The sequence below is a fragment of the Ovis aries genome, chromosome 22, assembly GCF_016772045.2.
Source record: "Ovis aries strain OAR_USU_Benz2616 breed Rambouillet chromosome 22, ARS-UI_Ramb_v3.0, whole genome shotgun sequence".
Taxonomy (NCBI): Eukaryota; Metazoa; Chordata; class Mammalia; order Artiodactyla; family Bovidae; genus Ovis; species Ovis aries.
The window spans coordinates 18,444,433-18,465,393 of record NC_056075.1 but is presented as its reverse complement, the minus strand read 5'-3'; the positions used below and the strand labels follow the sequence as shown (position 1 = coordinate 18,465,393).

The 20,961-nt window shown below is 54.0% G+C and overlaps 1 protein-coding gene across 2 annotated transcripts in view; it reads left to right on the top strand.

Annotated features, from left to right (window-relative positions):
* Positions 1–1,262: 1,262 nt before the first annotated feature.
* Positions 1,263–20,961, top strand: part of RRP12 (ribosomal RNA processing 12 homolog) — a 28,801-nt gene continuing 9,102 nt past the window's right edge. For both annotated transcript variants that reach the window (XM_027960216.2, XM_060404631.1), the window contains exons 1-26: positions 1,263–1,489; positions 2,007–2,236; positions 3,625–3,708; positions 5,031–5,107; positions 5,603–5,708; positions 5,912–6,028; positions 7,098–7,236; positions 7,325–7,452; positions 8,397–8,495; positions 9,099–9,190; positions 11,086–11,197; positions 11,429–11,526; positions 12,823–12,937; positions 13,964–14,106; positions 14,308–14,429; positions 15,375–15,439; positions 15,528–15,690; positions 16,099–16,253; positions 16,546–16,613; positions 17,152–17,245; positions 18,073–18,231; positions 18,369–18,449; positions 18,648–18,753; positions 18,979–19,086; positions 19,602–19,759; positions 20,738–20,829. In XM_027960216.2, the coding sequence (XP_027816017.2) occupies positions 1,351–1,489; positions 2,007–2,236; positions 3,625–3,708; positions 5,031–5,107; positions 5,603–5,708; positions 5,912–6,028; positions 7,098–7,236; positions 7,325–7,452; positions 8,397–8,495; positions 9,099–9,190; positions 11,086–11,197; positions 11,429–11,526; positions 12,823–12,937; positions 13,964–14,106; positions 14,308–14,429; positions 15,375–15,439; positions 15,528–15,690; positions 16,099–16,253; positions 16,546–16,613; positions 17,152–17,245; positions 18,073–18,231; positions 18,369–18,449; positions 18,648–18,753; positions 18,979–19,086; positions 19,602–19,759; positions 20,738–20,829 (3,050 nt within the window). In that variant the 5' untranslated portion in view covers positions 1,263–1,350. The remainder of the gene's footprint in view (positions 1,490–2,006; positions 2,237–3,624; positions 3,709–5,030; positions 5,108–5,602; positions 5,709–5,911; positions 6,029–7,097; positions 7,237–7,324; positions 7,453–8,396; positions 8,496–9,098; positions 9,191–11,085; positions 11,198–11,428; positions 11,527–12,822; positions 12,938–13,963; positions 14,107–14,307; positions 14,430–15,374; positions 15,440–15,527; positions 15,691–16,098; positions 16,254–16,545; positions 16,614–17,151; positions 17,246–18,072; positions 18,232–18,368; positions 18,450–18,647; positions 18,754–18,978; positions 19,087–19,601; positions 19,760–20,737; positions 20,830–20,961) is intronic.

The following is a 20,961-nucleotide window of genomic DNA, read 5'->3' as shown; positions in this document are numbered from 1 at the left end:
TGGTAGGCTGTAATCCATGGGGTCCCAAAGAGTTGGACATGACTAAGCGACTTCACTTTCATTTTCCGAAATGAAATTAGGAGAAGACGAGATTAAGCAAGCAGGAATTGAGCGCTATCATGAGGTAAGAGGATGAGATGGTTGGATGGCATCACTGATTCAATGGCCATGAGTCCGAGCAAACTCCGAGAGATAGTGAAGGACAGGGAAGCCTGGTATGTTGCAGTTCATGAGGTCAAAAAGAGTCAGACAAGACTTAGCAACTGAATAGCAATAATAATGAGGCAAGAGTGGTTTAGCAAGTGCATATCCCCAGTAATAAATGAAAATAGCTGAGTGGGTTTAGAGCATCCCTGGCTGCTTTTCTCTTTTTCCATCCTGAACTGGTTTTCATTCAGGTCTGGCCAGGTTTTAACTCTTTCTTTTTTTCCCCTCAATTGAAGTACAGTTGATTTACAATGCTGTTCAAATCTCTGCTGTACAGCAGTGACTCAGTTATACACACATACACATTCTGTTTTATATATATATTCTTTCCCATGTTTCCAGTGTGGCTTATCTCAGGAGATTGGATATAGTTCCTTGTGGTATACAGGACTGTGTGTATGCTCAGTCGTGACAGACTCTTTGCATGCAACCCCATGGACTGCAGTCCGCCAGGCTCCTCTGTCCATGGGATTCCCGGAGGAAGAATACTGGAGTGGGTTGCCATTTCCTTCTCCAGGGGATTTTCCTAACCCAGGGACTGCACCCTTGTCTGCTGTGTCATCTGCACTGGCAGACAGATTCTTGACCATCGGCGCCACCTGGTTTCTATGCTTACCTTTTGAAATTAGATTTTTTTAAAAAATTATTTTTACTGATTTGGCTGCATAACGTCTTAGTTGCAGCACGTGGGATCTAGTTCCCTGACCAGGAATCGAACTCAGGCCCCCTGTATAGAGGGTGCAGAGTCTTAGCCACTGGACCACCAGGGAATTCCCTGAAATTAGATTTTAAAAAATAATATAAATGTACGTTTGTGTTTTAACCTGCAAAGGAATTCCAGTTTAATAAGGTTCACTCCTGGGGCCAAGAAGCAGTAGCCGTGGAGTAAGAGCCCCAGCTACACTCTACCAGCAGAGCTTCCTTCCTAGGAATAGAGTCTCCCTCCAGCCTCTCCTTCAACAGAGTCTAGAGCCTGGAGACTAGGTGAAACCGGATGTTGATTCTTTTGCCATGGAAACGGACGCGAATGAGGAAGTTACGCCAGAGGAAGAGGAAGTGGAGCGGCTGCGAACCCACGTGGGTCCTGCGTGTATTTTAGTTCCCCGAACCCAGTTCTTTAAACTCTCTCCCTGCCTACTAGGCATGGGTCGCTCGGGGAAGTTGCCCTCCGGGGTCTCGGCCAAGTTGAAACGCTGGAAGAAAGGCCACAGCAGCGACAGCAACCCGGTCATCTGCCGCCACCGGCAGGCCGCCCGCAGCCGCTACTTCAGCCGGCCTTCAGGTAGCAGGGTCGCGACCAAGACGCAGCCGGGCGGCGGGGTTCCGGGTCGGCCTGAGTCTCGAATCCAAGCTGCTCTGGGGCCCAGGCACCAGACGCTTCGTCTCTTAAAATGCCCAATCTCGAAGCTGCTGTAAGGGCCCACCCTCCCCATTTAACAGATGCAGAAACTGAGTTCACAGGAGGGAGATAACTTGGCTCGGGTACCACGAGTGTCAGCGTCTGTAATCATGCCTGTGATTAATCTGGCTCTTCACAGAGCGCTCTCACCCTCTACTCTTTCCCAGGCCCCTCACTGCAGCCCCCAGCAGACTCACACAAGCGAAACCGTTAGCTGGAGGGTTCCCTTTCTGGGTCTGATAAGTACCGTGGGCTGCTGAGGCGGACTGCGTTCAGAATTTAGCCTCTCAGATTAGGAGCCCAGGCTCTGTCGGTTTGTTTCCTAGGGATGGTTCTTGTGTTCTTGGCCAAGGAGTTTCGAGTAGAGGTGGGGGCCTTACTGTTTCTCGCTGGTTCTCAGGAAAGAGCGACTTGACAGTTGATGCGGTGAAGCTGCATAATGAACTGCAGTCGGGGTCCCTGCGCCTGGGAAAAAGCGAAGCCCCTGAGACGGCCATGGAAGAAGAGGTGACGCCGGCTTTCACCGAGAAGTCTTCTGGCACCTTCCTGAGCGGCCTGTCTGACTGCACAAACGTCACCTTCAGCAAAGTGCAGCGCTTCTGGGAGTCCAACTCGGCTGCCCACAAGGAGGTAGGGGGGATGCTCAGGACAGCCTGAGGCTAGTTGGAGGGGGGGACAGAACTGACTGCTGTCTGGTGACAAAAGGTGGAATCTCTGGGTGATGGTCACACTTCCTACCCTCTGTGTCCCTGACCTATTGAATCTCCTAGGGCAGGTTCCACTCTGCTTTTTCTAAGAGTATCTTCTCATCTCAAGGGTAAAGTTCCTCAGTGTATTTTCCAGACAATTTCCGAACGTCCAAAAAATATTTTGCAAACTTTTTTTCTCTTCAACTATACCTAACACAGGCCTTTTTATATAGAATGTTTTCAGAAAACATTTGTTAAAAAAGTTAATACTGAATAACAGTGGTTAGAAAACGTTTTATCTAATAGGACCTAAATGTTGCTTTTTTTGTTTATAATTTTAAATTATATATATTTTGTATTTTTTCATTGTTTAGATGAGAAGTGTCAAAACTATAAATGGTAACAAAGTGAGATGAGTAGAAAAAAATATGGAAATTGGCCTCCCAGCTTGACTTCTTTGTGGTAGTTACTGTTGACAAGTCACTGTACTTTTCTAGACTGGTGCTGTCCAACAGAAATGTAATGTGAGCCACACACAGGATTTTAAGTTCTCTAGTAGCTATGTTAAATAAAAGTTAAAAAAAAATGCAGGTGAAAGTAACCTTAATTATATATCTCTCATGTAACCTGGTATACTCCAAATATTGTCATTTCAACTTATAATCAATATTTTTTAAAGTGAGGTATTTTTGCATTATACTTATCGTACTGAGTTTTCAGAATCTGGTCTGACGTCTCCATTTGGATGCTAAATTTTCATGGGCAGTACTTGATTAGTATTTAAAGTTCAGGAAACTTACAGTTGCAAAAGTAGATTCTTATACCCAAGTAGTTCTAAATCTGTTTCTCCATAAGTATTTGCTAGAGTATTTGTTTTTAAATATAAATAATTCAGATGTTTAAAGATGCAGTTTCTCAGTCATCCTAGCCAGATCTCAAGTTCTCAACAGCCTCTTATCAAGCTATTAATACTATTCTAGACTTTTTTTACCCAGACTTTGTCTAGGTTTACTGAAGCATCATTATATTTTACATACACTATTTTGCAACTTTTTCCCCATTGATCAGCATTTCTAAATTCTTCTATATAGTTGGTCATCATTCTTTTCAGTAGTTACATAGTATTCAAATCTGTCATTGTTATATGATACTACATTATTAATCCCCTGTTGATGGCTGCTTTATTGTTCCAGTTGATTGCTGCAGTGAACACACTTGTGCACAAATGTTTGCACATTTGTTCGAGTATTTCTATAAGGGGTAGGGGTAGAGGTGGGTTTTGGGGCAAATGTGTATAGACGTCACAGGTGGCTTCCCCCTCGCCTGCAGATCTGCGCTGTGCTGGCTGCTGTCACAGAGGTGATTCGCTCCCAGGGTGGGAAGGAGAGTGAGACTGAGTACTTCGCTGCGCTGGTGAGTGAGTGCAGCTTTCCGGTGCGCGTTGGGGTGGCAGGTTCTTCAGGCTGTAGAGACAAGATAGGGACCCCTGCGTGCAGGGGTGGAGAGAGACGGCCTTGAACAGGTGAAAGGGCTTCAGTTGTTCTCAAAGGGCTTGGTAAGGCTGGTGGGATTTCCTATGTGATTCTTGTAAAGCAAAATCCAGTCCTCTCTTTTTTTTCTTTCCCTAGTTGATAAAGCTGGGTTAACACCCAGGGGATTCTCTAGTAAAATTGTTTTTAGAGTGTAGTCTGGGGGTTCCCAACACCATTCCAGGGGATTTGCTGTTGTTTAGTCTCTAGGTCATGTCCGATTCTTTTGTGACCCCATGGACTGTAGCCCGCCAGGCTCCTCTGTCCATGGGATTCTCCAGGCAAGAATACTGGAGTGGGTTGCCATTTCATTCTCCAGGGGATCTTCCCGACCCAGGGATTGAACCCACATCTCCTGCATTGCAGGCAGATTCTTTACCTCAGACCAACTGGGAAAGCCCTTTGGGGGCTTGGCTAGGTCAAAATTATTTCCATAGTACTACTAGACCATCATTTACCTTTTTCTGTGTCATGAGTATACCTTAGAGTTTTCCAGAAGTTATGTAATGTCTGATGACATTTTAACAGCTCGTGGAATTGTGCTTGCATATTCTTATGTTTAAAAAAAAATTCTCCATTTTAATTTTTAATATGATAAATATCAATAGGTATAATTTTCATAAACAAAATCTCTTTGAGGAAACCCTCAATAATTTTTAAGGGTTTGAAAGTATGAAAAGCACCACTGTGGAGAAGGAGCAAACTATAGCCCATGGGCATCATCTGACCCATGGCCTGTTTTTGTATAGCCTGAGGGCTAAGGATGGATTTTACATTTTTATAAGGTAGTTAAAACACACAAAGAAGAATATGCAGCAGAGACCACATGTGGCCTGCAAAGCCTGAAATATTTATTATCTGGCTGCTCTTTGCAGAGAATGCTTTTTAACCTCTGCTCTAGAATAATGAAGTAAATTAAATAGCAATGCAATGGTTTTCGTCACACGTCAGGCAGTGTTCTAAGTGTGCTGTGTATTAATTCAGTTAAACCTCACATCAACTTAATTATCCCTGCTTTACAAGTGAGGAAACCTGAGTCACAGAAAAGTTAAGTTGCTAGTCCAGAGTCGCAGGGACAGGGCTGGGATTTCAGCTTCTGACACCAGGGTTCTTGGTCCTACCCATCCCTGTGGGTGCCCGGGGCCCCAGTACCCCAGTTGCCCAGCGTGACGTGCTTCCCGCATTCCCACCCTGCGGCCTGGTCAGATGACAACCATGGAAGCGGTGGAGTCCGCGGAGTCTCTGGCGGCTGTCGCTTACCTGCTGAACCTTGTCCTCAAGCGGTGAGTCCTGGCTCCTCGTCACGGAAGAAGGGAGAGGGGCTGGGGGGCAGGGAGGAACACAGGACTGATTAAAAAGAACAAAGAGGTGCTAAGCATCCAGTGGCAGTCTCCCGGCTCAGGCTCCGGGTGGCCTGGGATGGTAGCAGGACAGAGTGTGCCTGGGGTGGCTGGGCAGGGACAGCCCTGCACGGCCAGCGGGGCAGGAGGGATGAGGTGGAATGTTGGGCCCACTTGTCTGAGGACCTGCAGCCAGGGGACATGTGGGGAGAGGACTAGGGGGAGCTTATAAGGGCCCATTGGGTCGGTAGTGGTGGGAATCATGAGGGAGGCGGGGAGCTCAGGGGCTGTCGAAACGCACTGAACTGGGTGTCACGACAGGGGAGCCAGCTGAGTGACGGGGCCCGCGCTGCCCCACTCTGTCCAGCTTCTCCTCCTGACCAGCAGCTCTCGGAGACCCCTCTGGGCTTCTCACTGTCTCTGTTTTCTCCCCCACAGCGTGCCCAGTCCTGTGCTCATTAAGAAGTTCTCCGATACCTCCAAAGCCTTCATGGATATCATGTCAGCCCAGGCCATCAGTGGCTCCACCTCTGCCCTCCGATGGGTCAGTGTCTGGGTCTGGGTGTCCCCCTGTCATCTTCCAGAGCCCACCTGATTTGGCTAAAGCTTGCACGCTTCCTGGGAGGGGTATAGGCACTCTGTGGACGCTCAGAAAGCCCTTTGGCATTTTCCGGAGTCCCTGAGAACCCGGGCTGTCTCCCACCTGGCTGAAGTGGGTGGAGCTGAGGGTCTCTGCCTCTCTACCAGGTCCTCTCCTGTCTGGCCACCCTTCTGCGGAAGCAGAGCCTCGAGGCCTGGAGCTTCCCTGTGACCATGCAGGTGTACCACGGGCTGCTGAGCTTCACCGTGCACACCAAGCCCAAGGTGAGGCTGTGGGACCCTGGCGTGGGCGGAGGCGGCCGCTCCCATTCCAGTAAGCTGGCTGGTGCTGGCTTCCTGAGTGGCCCGGGGAGGTCACCCTGAGTACTGGACTCCCATCCGGAGTTTCTGCTCCTGCCTGAAGCCCTGTCTGCTCACTCCTGCAGGAGGGATGGTCACAGTCAGGCCTGTTTGAATTTCTGCTGCCTCACTGGTCAGTGATGTATTTAATTACAGTGGAAGGAGAGGGGGCTGGAGGGGGCTTTGGAGTCACACAGAACTGAGTTGAATATTTGACTCACTGTGCTGGGACCGTGGACAAGTTACCTAATCTCTCTGAGTCTTGGTTTTTTAAGCTGTAAAGAGGGATAATAAAATCAGCTTTGCTGCAAGGTCATGGCGACACTCGGGAGTTTTCCTCACACCTGGTTCAGGTCCTGGCTTGTAGCCAGTGCCCAGTAAGTGGTGCTCCGCCACGTTGCTTCCTCCTGAAATTTAGAACTGAGGGGCATGTATCAGTCAAAACAGTCCTAAGAATCACTCCCGGTGCTGAGCACTCTGATCCCAGGCAGGCCCGTGCCTCCTTCCCTGCGATTCCCCATGGCGGTCCTCTCACTTGCTTCAGGTCTCTGCTGGAACGTCACATCACTGGAGTGACACTTACCTGATCATTGCATAAAAAAGTAGCAGCCCCAGTTTTATTGTCTGCAAAGTACTTTTATCTTCTGGCATACATTTCTTTGCTTCCTATCTCCTGAAGAGTTGCTGGTTCAGTGCTGAACTGGTTAGCACTCTGTATTGTTGGATGATGGCATGAAGAGAGGAATCCGTGTTGTAAAGATGAGACACTGAAGCTCAGAGACTAAGTAGTTTGGTTTGCTCAAGGTTGGTTGGTGAGTTAGTAGAAGAGCAGAAACTGAAACCCAGGTTTGTCTTACTTATCAGCCCGGGAGTCCACGCGAAGGATGCCCCTAGCATGGGTCTGCGATCGTTGCTCATTGCTGGTGGTCATGACAACCACCCACGTTGCTGGTTGAGTGCTGACCCGCCCCTGTCCCCTTTTCTTGCCCCTCAGATCAGGAAGGCTGCCCAGCATGGGGTGTGCTCCATCCTCAAGGGCAGCGAGTTCATGTTTGGTGAAAAGGCCCCTGCCCATCACCCTGCTGCCATTTCTGCCGCCAAGTTCTGCATCCAGGAGATCGAGAAGTCCGGAGGTGGGGCAGCGCAGTGGAGTGGGTGGGGTGGGGCTGGGGCCAGCTGCAGAGAGTGGGCTGGAGTCTCAGTTGCCCCTCTGTCTGCCAGGCTCCAAGGAGGCCACCACCATGCTGCACATGCTGACCCTGCTGAAGGACCTACTGCCCTGCTTCCCAGAAGGCCTGGTGAAGAGCTGCAGCGAGACTCTCCTGCGGGTCATGACCTTGAACCATGTGGTGAGCTCATGCCCCAGTGCATGGGGGTGTACCGAGGCGGGGGCGGGCAGAGCTTCAGACCCCAGGCCTGTGTGCTGGCACTCGGGAAGCTCGCTGTTCAGGCCAAAAGCGGGAGTTGGGGCCTCCTGGCCCTGACCCTGCTCTTGGCTACACTTGAGGACACATCTCATCCCTGGGGTGGGGCAGACGGGTCAGCCTCAGCTGGGAGATGAGCTCGGTGGGGGCGTGGAATTGTGTGGGACTGGTGAGGCAGCAGTCCTCCCCTGCCTGAGCTCTGCCCTACCCATGCTTATGGTTATATTTTTCTCTCTCTCTCACCTTCTTTTTTTGCTTATAGTAATTTAGTAAGATCAGTATGAGACTCTAAAGACACATAAAAGCGATGCCTTGCAATTCTGCTATCCTAGCACAATTCTGTTAATCTTTATATGTTCTCATACAGTGTTTGTTCACATACATATTTTAAAATATTCATTATATGAATAACATGATCCTTGCTTAGAAAGGAAAAAAAACCTCCAAAGTATATAAAGTAAAAAATAGATGTCTCTTTTTCCCGCCAAGTCTCATTTCCTAAGATATATAGTACAGGCAGCTTGCTGTGTATCCTTTTAAACATTTTCTTTTTAGATAAGCAAACACATAAAAATACTGTTTTAATTATAGTATGCCAACCATTTGTAGCCTGTTTTTTTAGTCCATAATTTTAAAAACATTTTGTTCATGTTTCTCTGATGTCGTTTAAATCATTAAAAAAATTTCCCAGTGGCTGCCAAGACTTCCTAAAGCAACAGTTGTGTCTGAGTATCTAGGCGTCTGGGGCATTGAGATTCAGGGGGCCCAGGTCTCCCCAGCAACCCACCAACTGGAGTGGGATGTGGAGGAGCCCAGGGCTGCCTTGGCCTCCGCAGTGGGTTTCCCACTAACCTCCACGTCCTTTGCAGCTGGTGACAGCCTGCGCCATGCAGGCCTTTCACAGCCTCTTCCATGCCAAGCCCGGTGTGCGTACCCTGCCGGCAGAGCTCAACGCCCAGATCATCACAGTGAGACCTAATGGAGGGATGGGGAAACGGGGGACATGGCTGTGCTGGGGGGCAGCCCTGTTACTTGTCTGCAGAGTGAGGTTGGATAGGCCAGACTGGGCTGTCCCGGCATAGGAGGCGGGTAGACAGCCAGGAGACCATCCACCAAAGCCACATGAGTGTCCATAGGCGGGGCCCTGACCCTTGACCTTGTGGTAGTTATCACAGTAACCCATTCAGCATGATCTCATGGTAGCTGGTACCTCAAACAGGGATCTCTAAGTGGATTTGGGGAAGGGAGCACAACCCTCCCCCCAACCCCTCCAAAAAATTGTAAAAATGTGTGTGTGTGCTCACATGCATTTTTCCAGAGAAGTGTTCTGGTCTTTGTCAGGTTCACAAAGGGTCGTGTGACCCGTTATTCTCGACTGCTCCTAAAGACGGTTCTCCCCTAGAAGCGGAAGCAGAAGGGCTTCATGGGTCGGGGAAAGGAAGGCCAAGGGGGCTGAGAGTTCTAGGGCCCCATGTGCAGGCTGTCGTGGAGTGATAGGAAGGGGTGTTGTCACTGGGCTGCTGCTGAAACACTTTGCTCAGTCACCTGCTTGTTCCTGGTCCCTCGCCTAGGCCTTGTACGACTATGTTCCCAGCGAGAATGATTTACAGCCCCTGCTGGCCTGGCTGAAGGTCATGGAGAAAGCCCATATCAACCTGGTCAGGTAAGGTCATGGTAGAGGGCGGTCCTGCAGCCGCCAGCCAGGCTCCCCACCCTGCACTGCAGACAGGAGGGCCATGAGCTAGAAGTTGGAGGGGTTCAGCTTTTTCTGGGGGTGGCGGCGGTTCTGTGTTGAGTGTGTGCACACCAGCTCTTGAGTTTGTGCAGGCAGGGCTGGGGAGCACAGCCTGGGTTAGCCAGGGCTGTTGCCTCTCCTGCTGGAGCGATTACCAATCAGCTGTGAGGAGCAGCAAGGCCGTCTGAGAGCATCTTCCCCACTGAAGGGTGGAGGCCAAGCGCTGTTCTTGTCACCCCCGGCTGTTGCCCTGTGCAGTCGGCTACTTCTCAGAGGGTATCATCTGCTTTCTGCAGCTCCACCCTACTTCCCACCTGGGTTAATGGTCCCCTTCTCTGGGATTCTCAGTCCTTCGAGCCCAGTTTCTGTTTTGTGTCTCTGTCATAACACTTATCGGGCTTCCCAGGTGGTGCTAGTGGTAAAGAACTGGCCTGCCAATGCAGGAGACGTGAGTTTGATCCCTGGGTTGGAAAGACCCCCTGGAGGAGGGCATGGCAACCCACTCCAGTATTCTTGCCTGGAGAATCCCATGAACCTGGCCCATAAGGTTGCAAAGAGTTGAACATGACTAAAATGACTTAGCATGCACACAGAACACTCACTCTTGTAGTAGCCACTGGATAGCTCCACTTAGCCCAAAGAAGACTGAGAATAAGACAGAGTGTCAGTTGGCGATTGCATCTTGCCTGGAGCCAGGGTTGAGTCCCCGACGGCTCGACCCCTCTGTCATCCTCTGTCCTCTGAAGGCTTCTGGTTGGCCCTCAGAAGGCTGTGCTGGGTACTGCGCATCCATGTTTCATCTTGCTGATCTTACCACCCCACGAGGAAGGCCTCAGCCCATTTCATAAGCCAGAATCTGAAGCACTGTGTGTGAGCGTGTCTCGCAGCTGTGGGGGAGCAGTGCCGGATCCGCCAGGCTCATGTTCTTTTCCTGCACCAAATTGCTTTTTAGCTGGAGGTGCCAGAAAGTGGCTGGATCATTTTGTTCTCCACTTTTCAGGGTTTATCCTGCAGGAGGACTCCCGTAATTGTAGGATTTTTTTTTCCCATGTGTGCTAAGTTGCTTCAGTCATGTCCAACTCTTTGTGACCCTATGGCAGAAACACCTAGGAGCAAGCTGGATGTGTCCCAGGGGCGTACTGCGTAGATGCAAGCAGTGGAATACTAGGCAGCTGTTAGAAATAACTGAGGTAGATGGGTGCATGCTGATATGGGGAGATCTCCAAGATATATTGAGAAAAAGCAAGGTGTGTAATAGTTCGCATTCTTGAGCCAAACTACCAGGGTGTGAATCTAGACCACCCCTACCCACCCCCCCACTAGCTGGGTGACCTTGGACAAGTTATTTGACTTCTCTGTGCCTCAGTTTCCTCATCTCTGAAATGGGAATTGTGATAGGGTTTAATCTCAGTTGTTGTTTTTATTTTTTACAAAGTTTAAGTGAATTAATGTTGTTATACCAGAACTTGGCATGGGATAATTGTTCCATAAGTGTTGGCAATTATTATTTTGTGTGCTGGTATGAGCATAAAATCTTCTGGAAGAGTATTTGAGAAACTTAGCCATGATTTTCCCCAGGGAAGTGCATCTGAGTCAGTCTGGGAGACAGTGTGGGGCGGTAGGCGTGCTCTTGGTTTTGTACCCTGGAGACCTGTGTGAACCTTTTACCACGTGTAGCTGTTACCTGCCTGACGGCACTCTGTACAGTTGCCCACCGGAAGGGCCTTTTGGTGCCCCTTGGATCTGTGGCTGCTGTCAGACCTGGGCCATCTGAGTCCCCTAGGCCTCGGGCCGGGCGCCACAGAAGCCTTTTGTCTTGACAGGCTGCACCGGGATCTGGGGCTGGGCCACCTGCCTCGCCTTTTTGGAACTGCGACGAGCTGCCTCCTCTCCCCCCACTTGCCAGTGGTAACAGCTGCCACCCAGTGCCTCCAGGTACCGCTGCCCCCAGCCCCAGCTTCAGCGGGGGGAGCAGAGAGTCTGAGGGGGGCTCCTGCCGCCCTGTCTCCCCCAGAGCTCGCCCACGGTCTCTGGCTGCGTGCTGGGGAAGAGGTTCTCAGAGTGGAGGCAGACTTCCTGGAAGCTTCAGGGAGCAGTCACCCGGGAAGACGGCGTGGCACTGCGGGGCTAGCTTAGGCCCAAATGGCCGTGGCCTCTTTTTTGCAGGAGATCCTGAAAGGGTGTGTCGCTCCCCACATGGCCGACATTGGCTCCGTGACCTCCTCGGCCTCAGGCCCTTCCCAGTACATTGCCAAGATGTTCAGGTGAGAATGCAGCCTCTGCGTTAGGAGGGAGTAAGGTGTGCCTGTCGAAAGCTCCTCATGGTGACAGGCATTCCTCTTATCAGCGTGGTGGGCCTTGCGCACACCGCCAGAGCAGCAGCTGTCGTGTGCGTGCTGGTCACATTCCAGGTGGTGTTGTGTCATTGTGCTCGTGAGTGTGCGCTTGGGGCCCATCCTCCACCTCTCAGTACCTCAGGGTCCTCATCAGGCTAACGGAGGTGAGGATAGATGAGGTCTTAAATGTAAAGTCCGCAGAATAGTGCCTGCTGTGTAGGTAAGCACCAATAAATGGAAACTAGTGGTAGTTCTGTGGTTCTAGGAGATAGGTGCTGGCCCCGTTTACAGCTTGGGGAGGCTGAGCTGCCAGGTGGCAGCCTGCCTGCAGAGGCCACTCACGTGCTGGGCTGCCCCCTACACCACTGTGAGAGATTCGGTCACAGATGTGGCCACCTCGCCCCCCCTGCCACCACGAGGAGCCTCGGAGCACCAAGGGGCCCGGATGCTGGTGTCGCCTCTGGGTCTGTCTGCTCAGCTCGGGTGTGCTTTGGGCTCTCTTCCTTGCGAAGACCTGGAGTGAAGTTTCTGGAAGACTGAGTAGAGCTGTTCTACCCCCGCACCACACTCCTCAACTCACCTCTTTCCCCACACTGACCTCTATTAGCCATTCTTGCCTAAAGCCTCTGAAGCTCAGCCTTGAGAGATGAACTGACCACAGTGTGCACAGGCCAGAAAGGGCTAGCGCCCTGCCCACCCCCACTGCTGAGGCTTTCCTCCCTCTTGTCCAGACCACCTGTTCCTACCCCAGCTTCCTACCTCTGGTCAGACCAAGAAAGCATGAGACAGTGACTTCATGGCTCAGTGAAGGGTATTTAGTCCCTCTGAGCCTCAGTTTCCCCATCTGTTCTTATTGTTCAGTCACTAAGTTGTGTCTGACTCTCTGTGACCCCATGGACTGCAGCATGCCAGGCTTCCCTGTCCTTCACTGTCTCCCGGAGCTTGCTCAAACTCATGTCAGTGAGGCCATCCAACCATCTCATCCTCTGTCAACCCCTTCTCCTGCCCTCAATCTTTCCCAGCATCTGAGGATGGAACAGATAACCTCACAGCCTTTTCTGGAAGTGTGAAGATTATATAAATGAGATTCTTAGCCCAGAGGGCACTTGATAAATACTAGTTCTCCCCCCTTGGCCTTCCCTGGAGCCCTACCCTCGCTGTGGTCAGTAGTCCCTAGTGCCAGCCATGGACTTTTGTGACCCTGACTACCCACTCCCTTGGCAGGGCGGTGGAGGAGGGCCTGACGTACAGATTCCATGCAGCATGGAGCTCTGTGCTGCAGCTGCTGTGTGTCTTCTTCGAAGCCTGTGGGAGACAGGCCCATCCTGTGATGAAGAAGGTGAGTGGGCCAGGGCAGGAGGTGGCGCTGGGCTGTTAGACCAGGGCCTCTTGGAGGGGCATGTGTCTCTGTTACGTCTGCGCTTATCCACACTCCCACCCCACCTTCACCCACGCCAAGGGCCCACAGCAGGAGCTCAGTACTGTGTCCCCAGGAAGGTGACTGGGCCAGCGTGGAAGGAACGAGAAGAGGGACAGAACCCCCCTACCCCCACCCCTAATGCCTGCTTGCTAGTCTTGGCTGGAGGTGATGGTTTCAAAACTCAGAGGGAATTAGTATGATTCTTCCTCACCTCTATCTGTTATGTTTTAATTCTTCAAATTTCCTATAACAAGTGAGCATAGCATTTTAAGCAGCCTTAAGTCCGGGGGAGGTTACTAGGGCCCAGAGGAAACCATGGGATCATGAAACCTCAGGATCACTCCTCAGCTCCAGCAGCAGGTGGGGGCCCGAGGACAGGCTGCAGACCCCTCTCTAGCAGTGGAGGCTCCAGGCCTCATGGGGCCCTCCTATCTCCCCCTGATGCTGGTGGGACGAAAGGAGCCACCTTGGGAGGGCGGGGGCTGCCTTGAGAGGGCTGGTCTGGGCGCTGCCAGATTAGGTTGGCAAATCAGACCCCTAGGAGAGGTCCCCAAGGAGTGAGGCTTGCAGTGGGGCTCTGGGGGGCTATGGAGAGCCAGAGGGTGCAGCTCGGGGGGCAGCCACTCCACAGCACCTATTAATTTGCTAATAGTCCGTGTGGGTCTGCGCTTCCCAGACTTTCACATTTTTCTAGATAAACTGGAACTCTACATTTGTATGTGAAATCACCTGATTTTTACATGTTACTAGCAAATACAGAACTTTTAACAAAATCCTGAGGCATTGAGGAGGGGTCAAGGACAGGTTACTTTGGTCGTTGGTCCTTGACCTCCGAGGGAGCATAACCTGGGCCCGCGCTCCTGACCTCATCCTCTTGGCCCAGACTCAGCCATGGTCCCTGCCCTGCATGCCCATCTCACGCCTGGTCCCTTGACTCTTCTCTAGTGCCTCCAGTCGCTGTGTGACCTGCGCCTCTCCCCCCACTTCCCCCACACGGCAGCTCTGGACCGCGCGGTGGGGGCTGCGGTGGCCAGCATGGGCCCCGAGGTGGTTTTAGAGGCCGTGCCTTTGGAAATCGATGGCTCTGAGTAAGTGCGGCCCTGCCTGGCTTCCATACCAGCCCCAGGAGAGCCGCATGGCTTGTTGTCCCCTGGGAGGGTGTCCACGCCCTGGGGTGACAGCTCTGTGTGCAGCGCTGGTCCGTAGGAGAGGGCGGAACAGGGCCCGTGCTGCTCCTCGGCTCCAGGCCGTCACCTCTCTCTCACCGGGCGTTCCCTCCCTCCTCCCAGAGAGACTCTGGATTTCCCCCGGAGCTGGCTGCTGCCTGTCATCCGAGACCACGTCCGGGAAACGCGACTTGGTTTCTTTACCACTTACTTCCTGCCTCTGGCCACCACCCTGAAGAGGAAAGGTACCATGGGACCACTGCAGTCCTGGAGGGGTCAGGAAGGGCTCCTGCTCCAGCATCTCAGCCTTAGGATGTGCGGCAGCCTCCCCAGGCCAAGTGGCTGCTTGGCCAGTGCTAGAGCGCCATCGTCAGTGGGATCCGAGGCATGGCCAGGCTCCCCCGTTACAGGACCCTGCCCTGAGACAGGCAGACAGGGGCCTCTTCTCCCACCAAGGGAGACGAGTACACACCGATGTACACATGCGGTGTGTGCTCGTGTGTATTCCCAGTACAAGTCCTGAGAGCCACTGAGGGACGTGGGGCTCCAGTGAAGTCAGTCATGGCAAAGCCCCCCATGGGACACAGTGCTCGCTGTAAAGAAAGAAAGACCCGATGTGGGCATGCACCTGTGTAGTCCCTGGTGAGCTGAACAGATTATATTCAGATCATATTCAGATCTCTGTTCAGCCGCCCCACGGTTTGGTGACGTCAGGCACGTTTATCCTCCCCGCTTGGGTCTGCGCCTCATCTGCGAAATGAGGACCGTAATCGCGATGGTGTGAGGATTAAATGAATAGTCACGAAAGCGCACGGTACTCAGCCTGCCTTGTAGAAGTTATTCAACAAATGCTGCCAACTTCATTGTCTACTGAAACAAGGTTTCAGAACAGTATATGGCTGGTCCAATCCTTCTGTGGTTTAAAAGTGTGCATGTGTTTGGAGAAATGTGACAAAAACAAGAGAGGAGGGAGGTGGGCGGGGAAGGAGTGTGCAGACGCCGCTTTCTATTTCACACGGGCCTTTTTAGTTTTTTCAAACAAACAGATGTTTGTTTAATAAGTGTTTCATCTATGGAGCGGAGGACTCACCCAAATTCCTTCCTCAGCAGTGGGCTTTTGGTTTGGGTAAAGATGAGGCCTGTTGGCCCCGAGTGTGCCCAGGGTCAGACTGTGTCCTGTGTCACTCTAGCAATGGACCTGGCCCAGGCAGGCAGCACAGTGGAGTCCAAGATCTATGACACACTACAGTGGCAGGTAAGGGGTCCGCTGGGGGACGTGGGGAGGACAGGTGGGCACAGGGTTGCTGGGCGTCACCTTCCTCAGTCATCCCCTCCCTCTCCAGATCTGGACCCTCCTGCCTGGGTTCTGCACGAGGCCCACAGACGTGGCCGCCGCCTTCAAAGGGCTGGCACGGACTCTGGGCACGGCCATCAGCGAGCGCCCAGACCTGAGGGTCACCGTATGCCAGGCCCTGCGCACTCTCATCACCAAGGGCTGTGAGGCAGGTACGTGTGGGGTCAGGCCTGGCAGAAGGTGGCTGCTGTGGCGTGAGTCCTTGACCCTGTCTGGCCTGCTCGTTGCCTGAGCTATCACTCAGCCTTTGCAAGGGCCTGAGTGTCTGCTGGGGACCCGAGGAGTTGATGGGACGCTGAAAACTGCCCCCTTTCTCTCTTTACTCTCAGCGTGCTGGCAGTTGTCCAGCCTTTATGTGGGCCTGGTCCTTCGCTGGCCCCATAGACTGGGGTGGCCCCATTCTCTGTGCTCTGGCCTCAGCCTCTCCTGTCCCAGAGGCCCCCAGACCTCTGGTCCCATCACAGGTCCCCCAAAAGAATGGCTCTGGGCTGCAGCCCCAGTGGCCATTGAGGTGGGGTCATGTTCTGCCCCTTTTGTGCAAACTTTGATCTTCCTGCCAGAGGCTGATCGTGCTGAAGTGAGCCGCTTTGCCAAGAACTTTCTGCCCATCCTATTCAACCTGTACGGGCAGCCTGCTGCAGCTGGAGATACCCCAGCTCCTCGGCGGGCTGTGCTGGAAACCATCAAAACTTACCTCACCATTACTGAGCCTCAGGTGAGCTGGTGGAGGAGGGGGAGGAACAGTCTCCAGTAGGTGAGGGTTGGTTGGCGGTGTTGGAGAGGTCGAGACTCCACCCACCATGGCTCACTTGGACCTCTGTCCCAAGAAGAACAGAGACCGATGTCAGCAGCGCACTGGGCTTGGGGCCCTAAATAGGGAGGAGAGGGGGAGGAAGGCACGAGGGGGTAGTCCTGTGACCTTCTGCCATTTTGTATTTTCTCTTTTGTGTATGTGTGTTTTGTATTTTTTCTTGAACAACCATCTCCTTATCCCTTTGGGCTGTCAGCTGGTGAATGGTTTTCTGGAAAAAGCCAGTGAGAAGGTGCTGGACCCTTCTAGCTCTGACTTCACCAGGTGAGTACCCCACTTGAGCTGGGGCAACCCAGGGAACCAGAGAGTGTGCTGGCAGAAGCCCTGTGTTTCTCTCCGGAATTATTTACGAATGTCTTGAGGTACTGAATGACCCAGCTTCTCCATGAGGCCTGACTGGCTCCTCCTTCCCAGAGTGGCATTGTAGTCTGCTAGGGATGGGCCAGGACCGTGGAGACATGCTGCACAGGTTCAAATCCCAGCCTTGCCACTTACGAGCTGTGACCTTGGACAAATGGGCATAATGGGCAAAATGGGCATAATGATAATACTTGCAAGAGAGTTGCTATGATGATTGAAGGTGTTGACACATGTCAAGGGTCAGGAACAGTAGCTGGTATCTTATGAGTGCTGAATTAGGTACAGACATTGATTATTCATGGGCTCCTTCGAGGCCTCATGTTCTCCTCCCCCTGACCTTTCTTCCCACCTCCTCTGTCCCCAGTAGTCATGAGGACACAGATAGTCTGCGCCCTTCCCCAGCCTCTGCTAAGCCCCTCCTTGGTCTCTTGTCCCCGAGCAGGTTGTCTGTCCTGGACCTGGTTGTGGCCTTGGCTCCGCATGCTGATGAAGCCGCCATCAGCAAGCTCTACTCCACCATCCGGCCCTACCTAGAGGTGAGCCACAGAGGCCGGGAGCCCCGCACGACCACTCCTGGGGCAAGTGGTGGCTCCTTGCGGTGTGTGTGTTAGGGGGATGTCTCTGTCTCTTCGCCTTGCTGCCGCCCAAGACCGGGTCTTGGTCTGCTTTCTTGTGGCGTGGCTGCCCTCTGTACCTGTCTGGTCCTGGACTCTTGTCACGTGGATGCCATGTTGAGGCCTCAGCTGCTCGAGGATGCCTCTTACAGAGCTGAGGCCTAACTCACTCACTGGGCCCATCCCCGCCGGCCCTGACCTTCACCCCACCCAACCTCATCCCCCTGCTGCCACTCGGGCCTCATTAGGCAGCTTTAAGAGTTCCAGACACAGCAGCCCTTGTGGGCCTTAGCCCGTCCCCTGCTTGCTGTGGCTAACCACCAGGCAAGAGTCAGGCCAGCGTGACCTCCTGAAAACTGTCCCCACCACAACGTGTGATAAGCAGGTACCCAGCAGCATGAGCAGTGCCCTGGGTAGAACATGCAGGCAGGCACACAAGTCCAGGGCAGGGTCACCCAACCTCCAGAGAGGTGGCCCTGGAAGAGCAGAAGGGAGGGAGGGGGCTTCACTCCTCTCAGCTTCCCCTGCCCGGCCCAGAGTCAACCTCTCACCACCTGTGGTCTCCCTACCCTCTAGTCAGGTGTCGCAAGCTCCAGAGGACAGGCTTTGCTGGGTCCCCTCCAGGGCTGGTCACAGCTCATGTGGCTGCTCTGTGGATGTTACTGGCCTGAGTGACAGTTGAGGCAGGTGGCGGATGGGTAGGCCTCCCCGGCCTCCTTTCTCACCCTGTCCATCATACCCCTTCCCAGAGCAAGGCCCACGGGATACAGAAGAAGGCCTACCGTGTGCTGGAGGAGGTGTGTGCCAGCCCCCAGGGCCCCGGGGCCCGCTTCGTGCAGAGCCACCTGGATGACCTGAAGAAGACCCTGCTGGACTCGCTGCGGAGCACCTCCTCGCCCGCCAAGAGGGTGCGGACTCCAGGGCCCCCACTCCGCCCGAGCGTGGACAGGCAACACTGGGAGAGGACCTGCCTGGAGGCGCTTTAGGGGGCTTCCAGGGTGAAGGTGGCACTGAGGGTCCTGACTGTTGTCGCCCTGTCCCGCAGCCCCGTCTGAAGTGCCTCATACATATTGTGAAGAAGCTCTCAGCCGAGCACGAGGAGTTCATCAGTGCCCTTGTCCCAGAGGTGCGGGGTGCGGGGGGTGGGGAGATGGGGCGCATGTGTGAATGTGGCTCCTGAAGGTCTGCTGGGATCCGGGAGCACAGTTTTGGGAGTGGGGGTGGCCAGGGAGCGTGAGCGCCCTTACCTGGCCCCTTTGCCCCAGGCTGCCAGCCCTGGGGTGGCCAGCTTGGGGAGCGCATGCTAGCGGGGCTGTCCCGGCAGGTGATCCTCTGCACCAAGGAGGTCTCGGTGGGAGCTCGGAAGAATGCTTTCGCGCTGCTGGTGGAGATGGGCCATGCTTTCCTTCGGTTTGGCCCAAACCAGGAAGGTGAGGCCTGGGTGACCTGGGGCTGGGATGGATGCTCTGCTCCCAGCTCGGGGAGGAGGCACCCCTCAGCCACTAGTCGGAGAGCTGGGGTAGTGTGAGCTGTCTGGCTCTGGCCCCAGGCAGGCTGCTCCTCTCTGGCTGGAGTTCCCCCTTCCTGGTGGGCCCACGAAGCAGCACACGCAGGGGGCTCTGCCCCAGGCAACTCCTCCTGCTCTCTGCCCCCAGAGGCCCTGCAGCGTTACCTCGTCCTCATTTACCCTGGCCTTGTGGGCGCAGTGACCATGGTCAGCTGCAGCGTCCTGGCCCTGACCCACCTCCTCTTCGAGTTTAAAGGTAAACACTATTTCCTTGAAGGCCTGGTAAGCCCTCGGGGTCGGACAATGCCCAGGAGGTCAGGACAGGGTGGCTACCAGAATGAAGAGTGGTCCTGGGAGGGAGGACGAAGAGCTGGACCTGAGCCCAACTGCCTCCCACCTTCCCTGCTGCCTAGCTCAGCCTTCCTCCTTCCGCAGGGGCCAGAGTCCCCGAGGGTAGGGGCGGGGGGAGGTTAGATCCCTTGCCCAGATCTTAGTTAAGGCTCTGCTTCATATCAACCATTGCTTATCAATCCTGAACAAACTCAGGATCCTCCTGGAACCTTACTCTCTTATCTCTCAAACGGGAAAAGCATAGCCCCTGCTCACAGGGTGGCCGAGGAACTAGAGGAGATACTCGTGGAAAGGGTCTAGTCCTTGGCCAGGCACACAGAAGCCCCTCAGAGGTCAACTCCCTCTCTTCTGGCCCAGCTGGGGCCTGGGGTCTGGGCAGGTTTCCCAGTGTCCCTGACAGTGGCCCTCTGGCCCCCACAGGTCTGATGGGGACCAGCACGGTGGAGCAACTGCTGGAGAACGTGTGTCTGCTCCTGGCCTCGCGCACCCGCGATGTGGTGAAGTCGGCACTGGGCTTCATCAAGGTGGCAGTGGTCGTCATGGACGTGGTGCATCTGGCCAAGCACGTGCAGCTGGTGGTGAGCGTCCCCTTCCCCTCGGCCGGTGGCAACATGGCCCGAGAGTTGCCAGCAGAGACCCAGTGGGGCCTTGAGGTCAGGCGGCTTCCAACACTTTTTTAGCCACGTGCTGTCTGGTGCGGCAGAAGGTTGTGCAGGATCCCTGGAGGGGCTGGTGGTGGAGGCTAAGGGGCACAGCGCCCAGGCCACCTCTTGTCATCCCCCCACGGCCCTCCCACAGCAGCAGGGGCTCTGCAGGGCAGGGCCAGTGGGTGGGGCCACCCCCTGTCTTATAGATGGCCAACCAAGGCCAGATTTCCCCTGACCACAGTGCAGGTGAGAGTAGTCCTGGACCAGAGCTGCAGCCTGGGCTTGCCCTGGGCAGCCCCCAAAGCTCCCTTTGCATTTTCCCTCTTCACTGTGATCTTCTGGGTTTGAGAAGACTCCTTTGGATGCCCCTGCTGGTTTCAGGTCCCTGAAGAACCCTCTGGTGCTGGGTCCCTGGCCCCCTCCTGCTGGGCACAAGGGGTGCAGCAAGCAGGGACTGTCTTCTGAGCCCACAGTCCACTGCGCCCACCACCTCACTTTCCCACTTGCAGCGGGGTTGAGTCGCATCAGGGCTCTTGATTGCCTTTGCATCTGGCCTTGGGTTGGGTCAAGGCAAGAAGGGGCAGATGAGAGGCAGGACAGCCTACCCTCTCCTGCTAAAGCCTGCCACCTAACTGGGGCCATGGATCAGCAGAACAGCCTAGGCGGTGACTTGTCCCCGAGTGACGGGGGTCAGTACAAGCCTTCAGGGGAGCCCCCAGAGGGACACCGCAGATGACACCTGTTGGCCACACGGTTCTCAGTCCAGGCCTCATGAAGGCTGGAGAGAGGTCCAGCCAGAGATTACTACAGGGAAGCAGACAGGACGCGTGGAACCAGGGGAACCCCATGGGGTGCGAGGCAGACAGGGCAGGGTGCCTCCTCCCCTCAAGCCTGCACTCTGTCCTGCAGATGGGCGCCATCGGAAAGCTCTCAGACGACATGCGGCGGCACTTCCGCATGAAGCTTCGGAACCTGTTCACCAAGTTTATCCGCAAGTTCGGGTCTGTGCCCTGACTGGGAGCGAGCAGGGGAGGAGTGGAGGGGCTTCCGTCCCACCAGGGCTGCTGCCAAGAAAGCCCCGAGCCGGGGCCCTGGAAGGGCTCCGGTTGGACCCCTCACTCTGGAACACACTG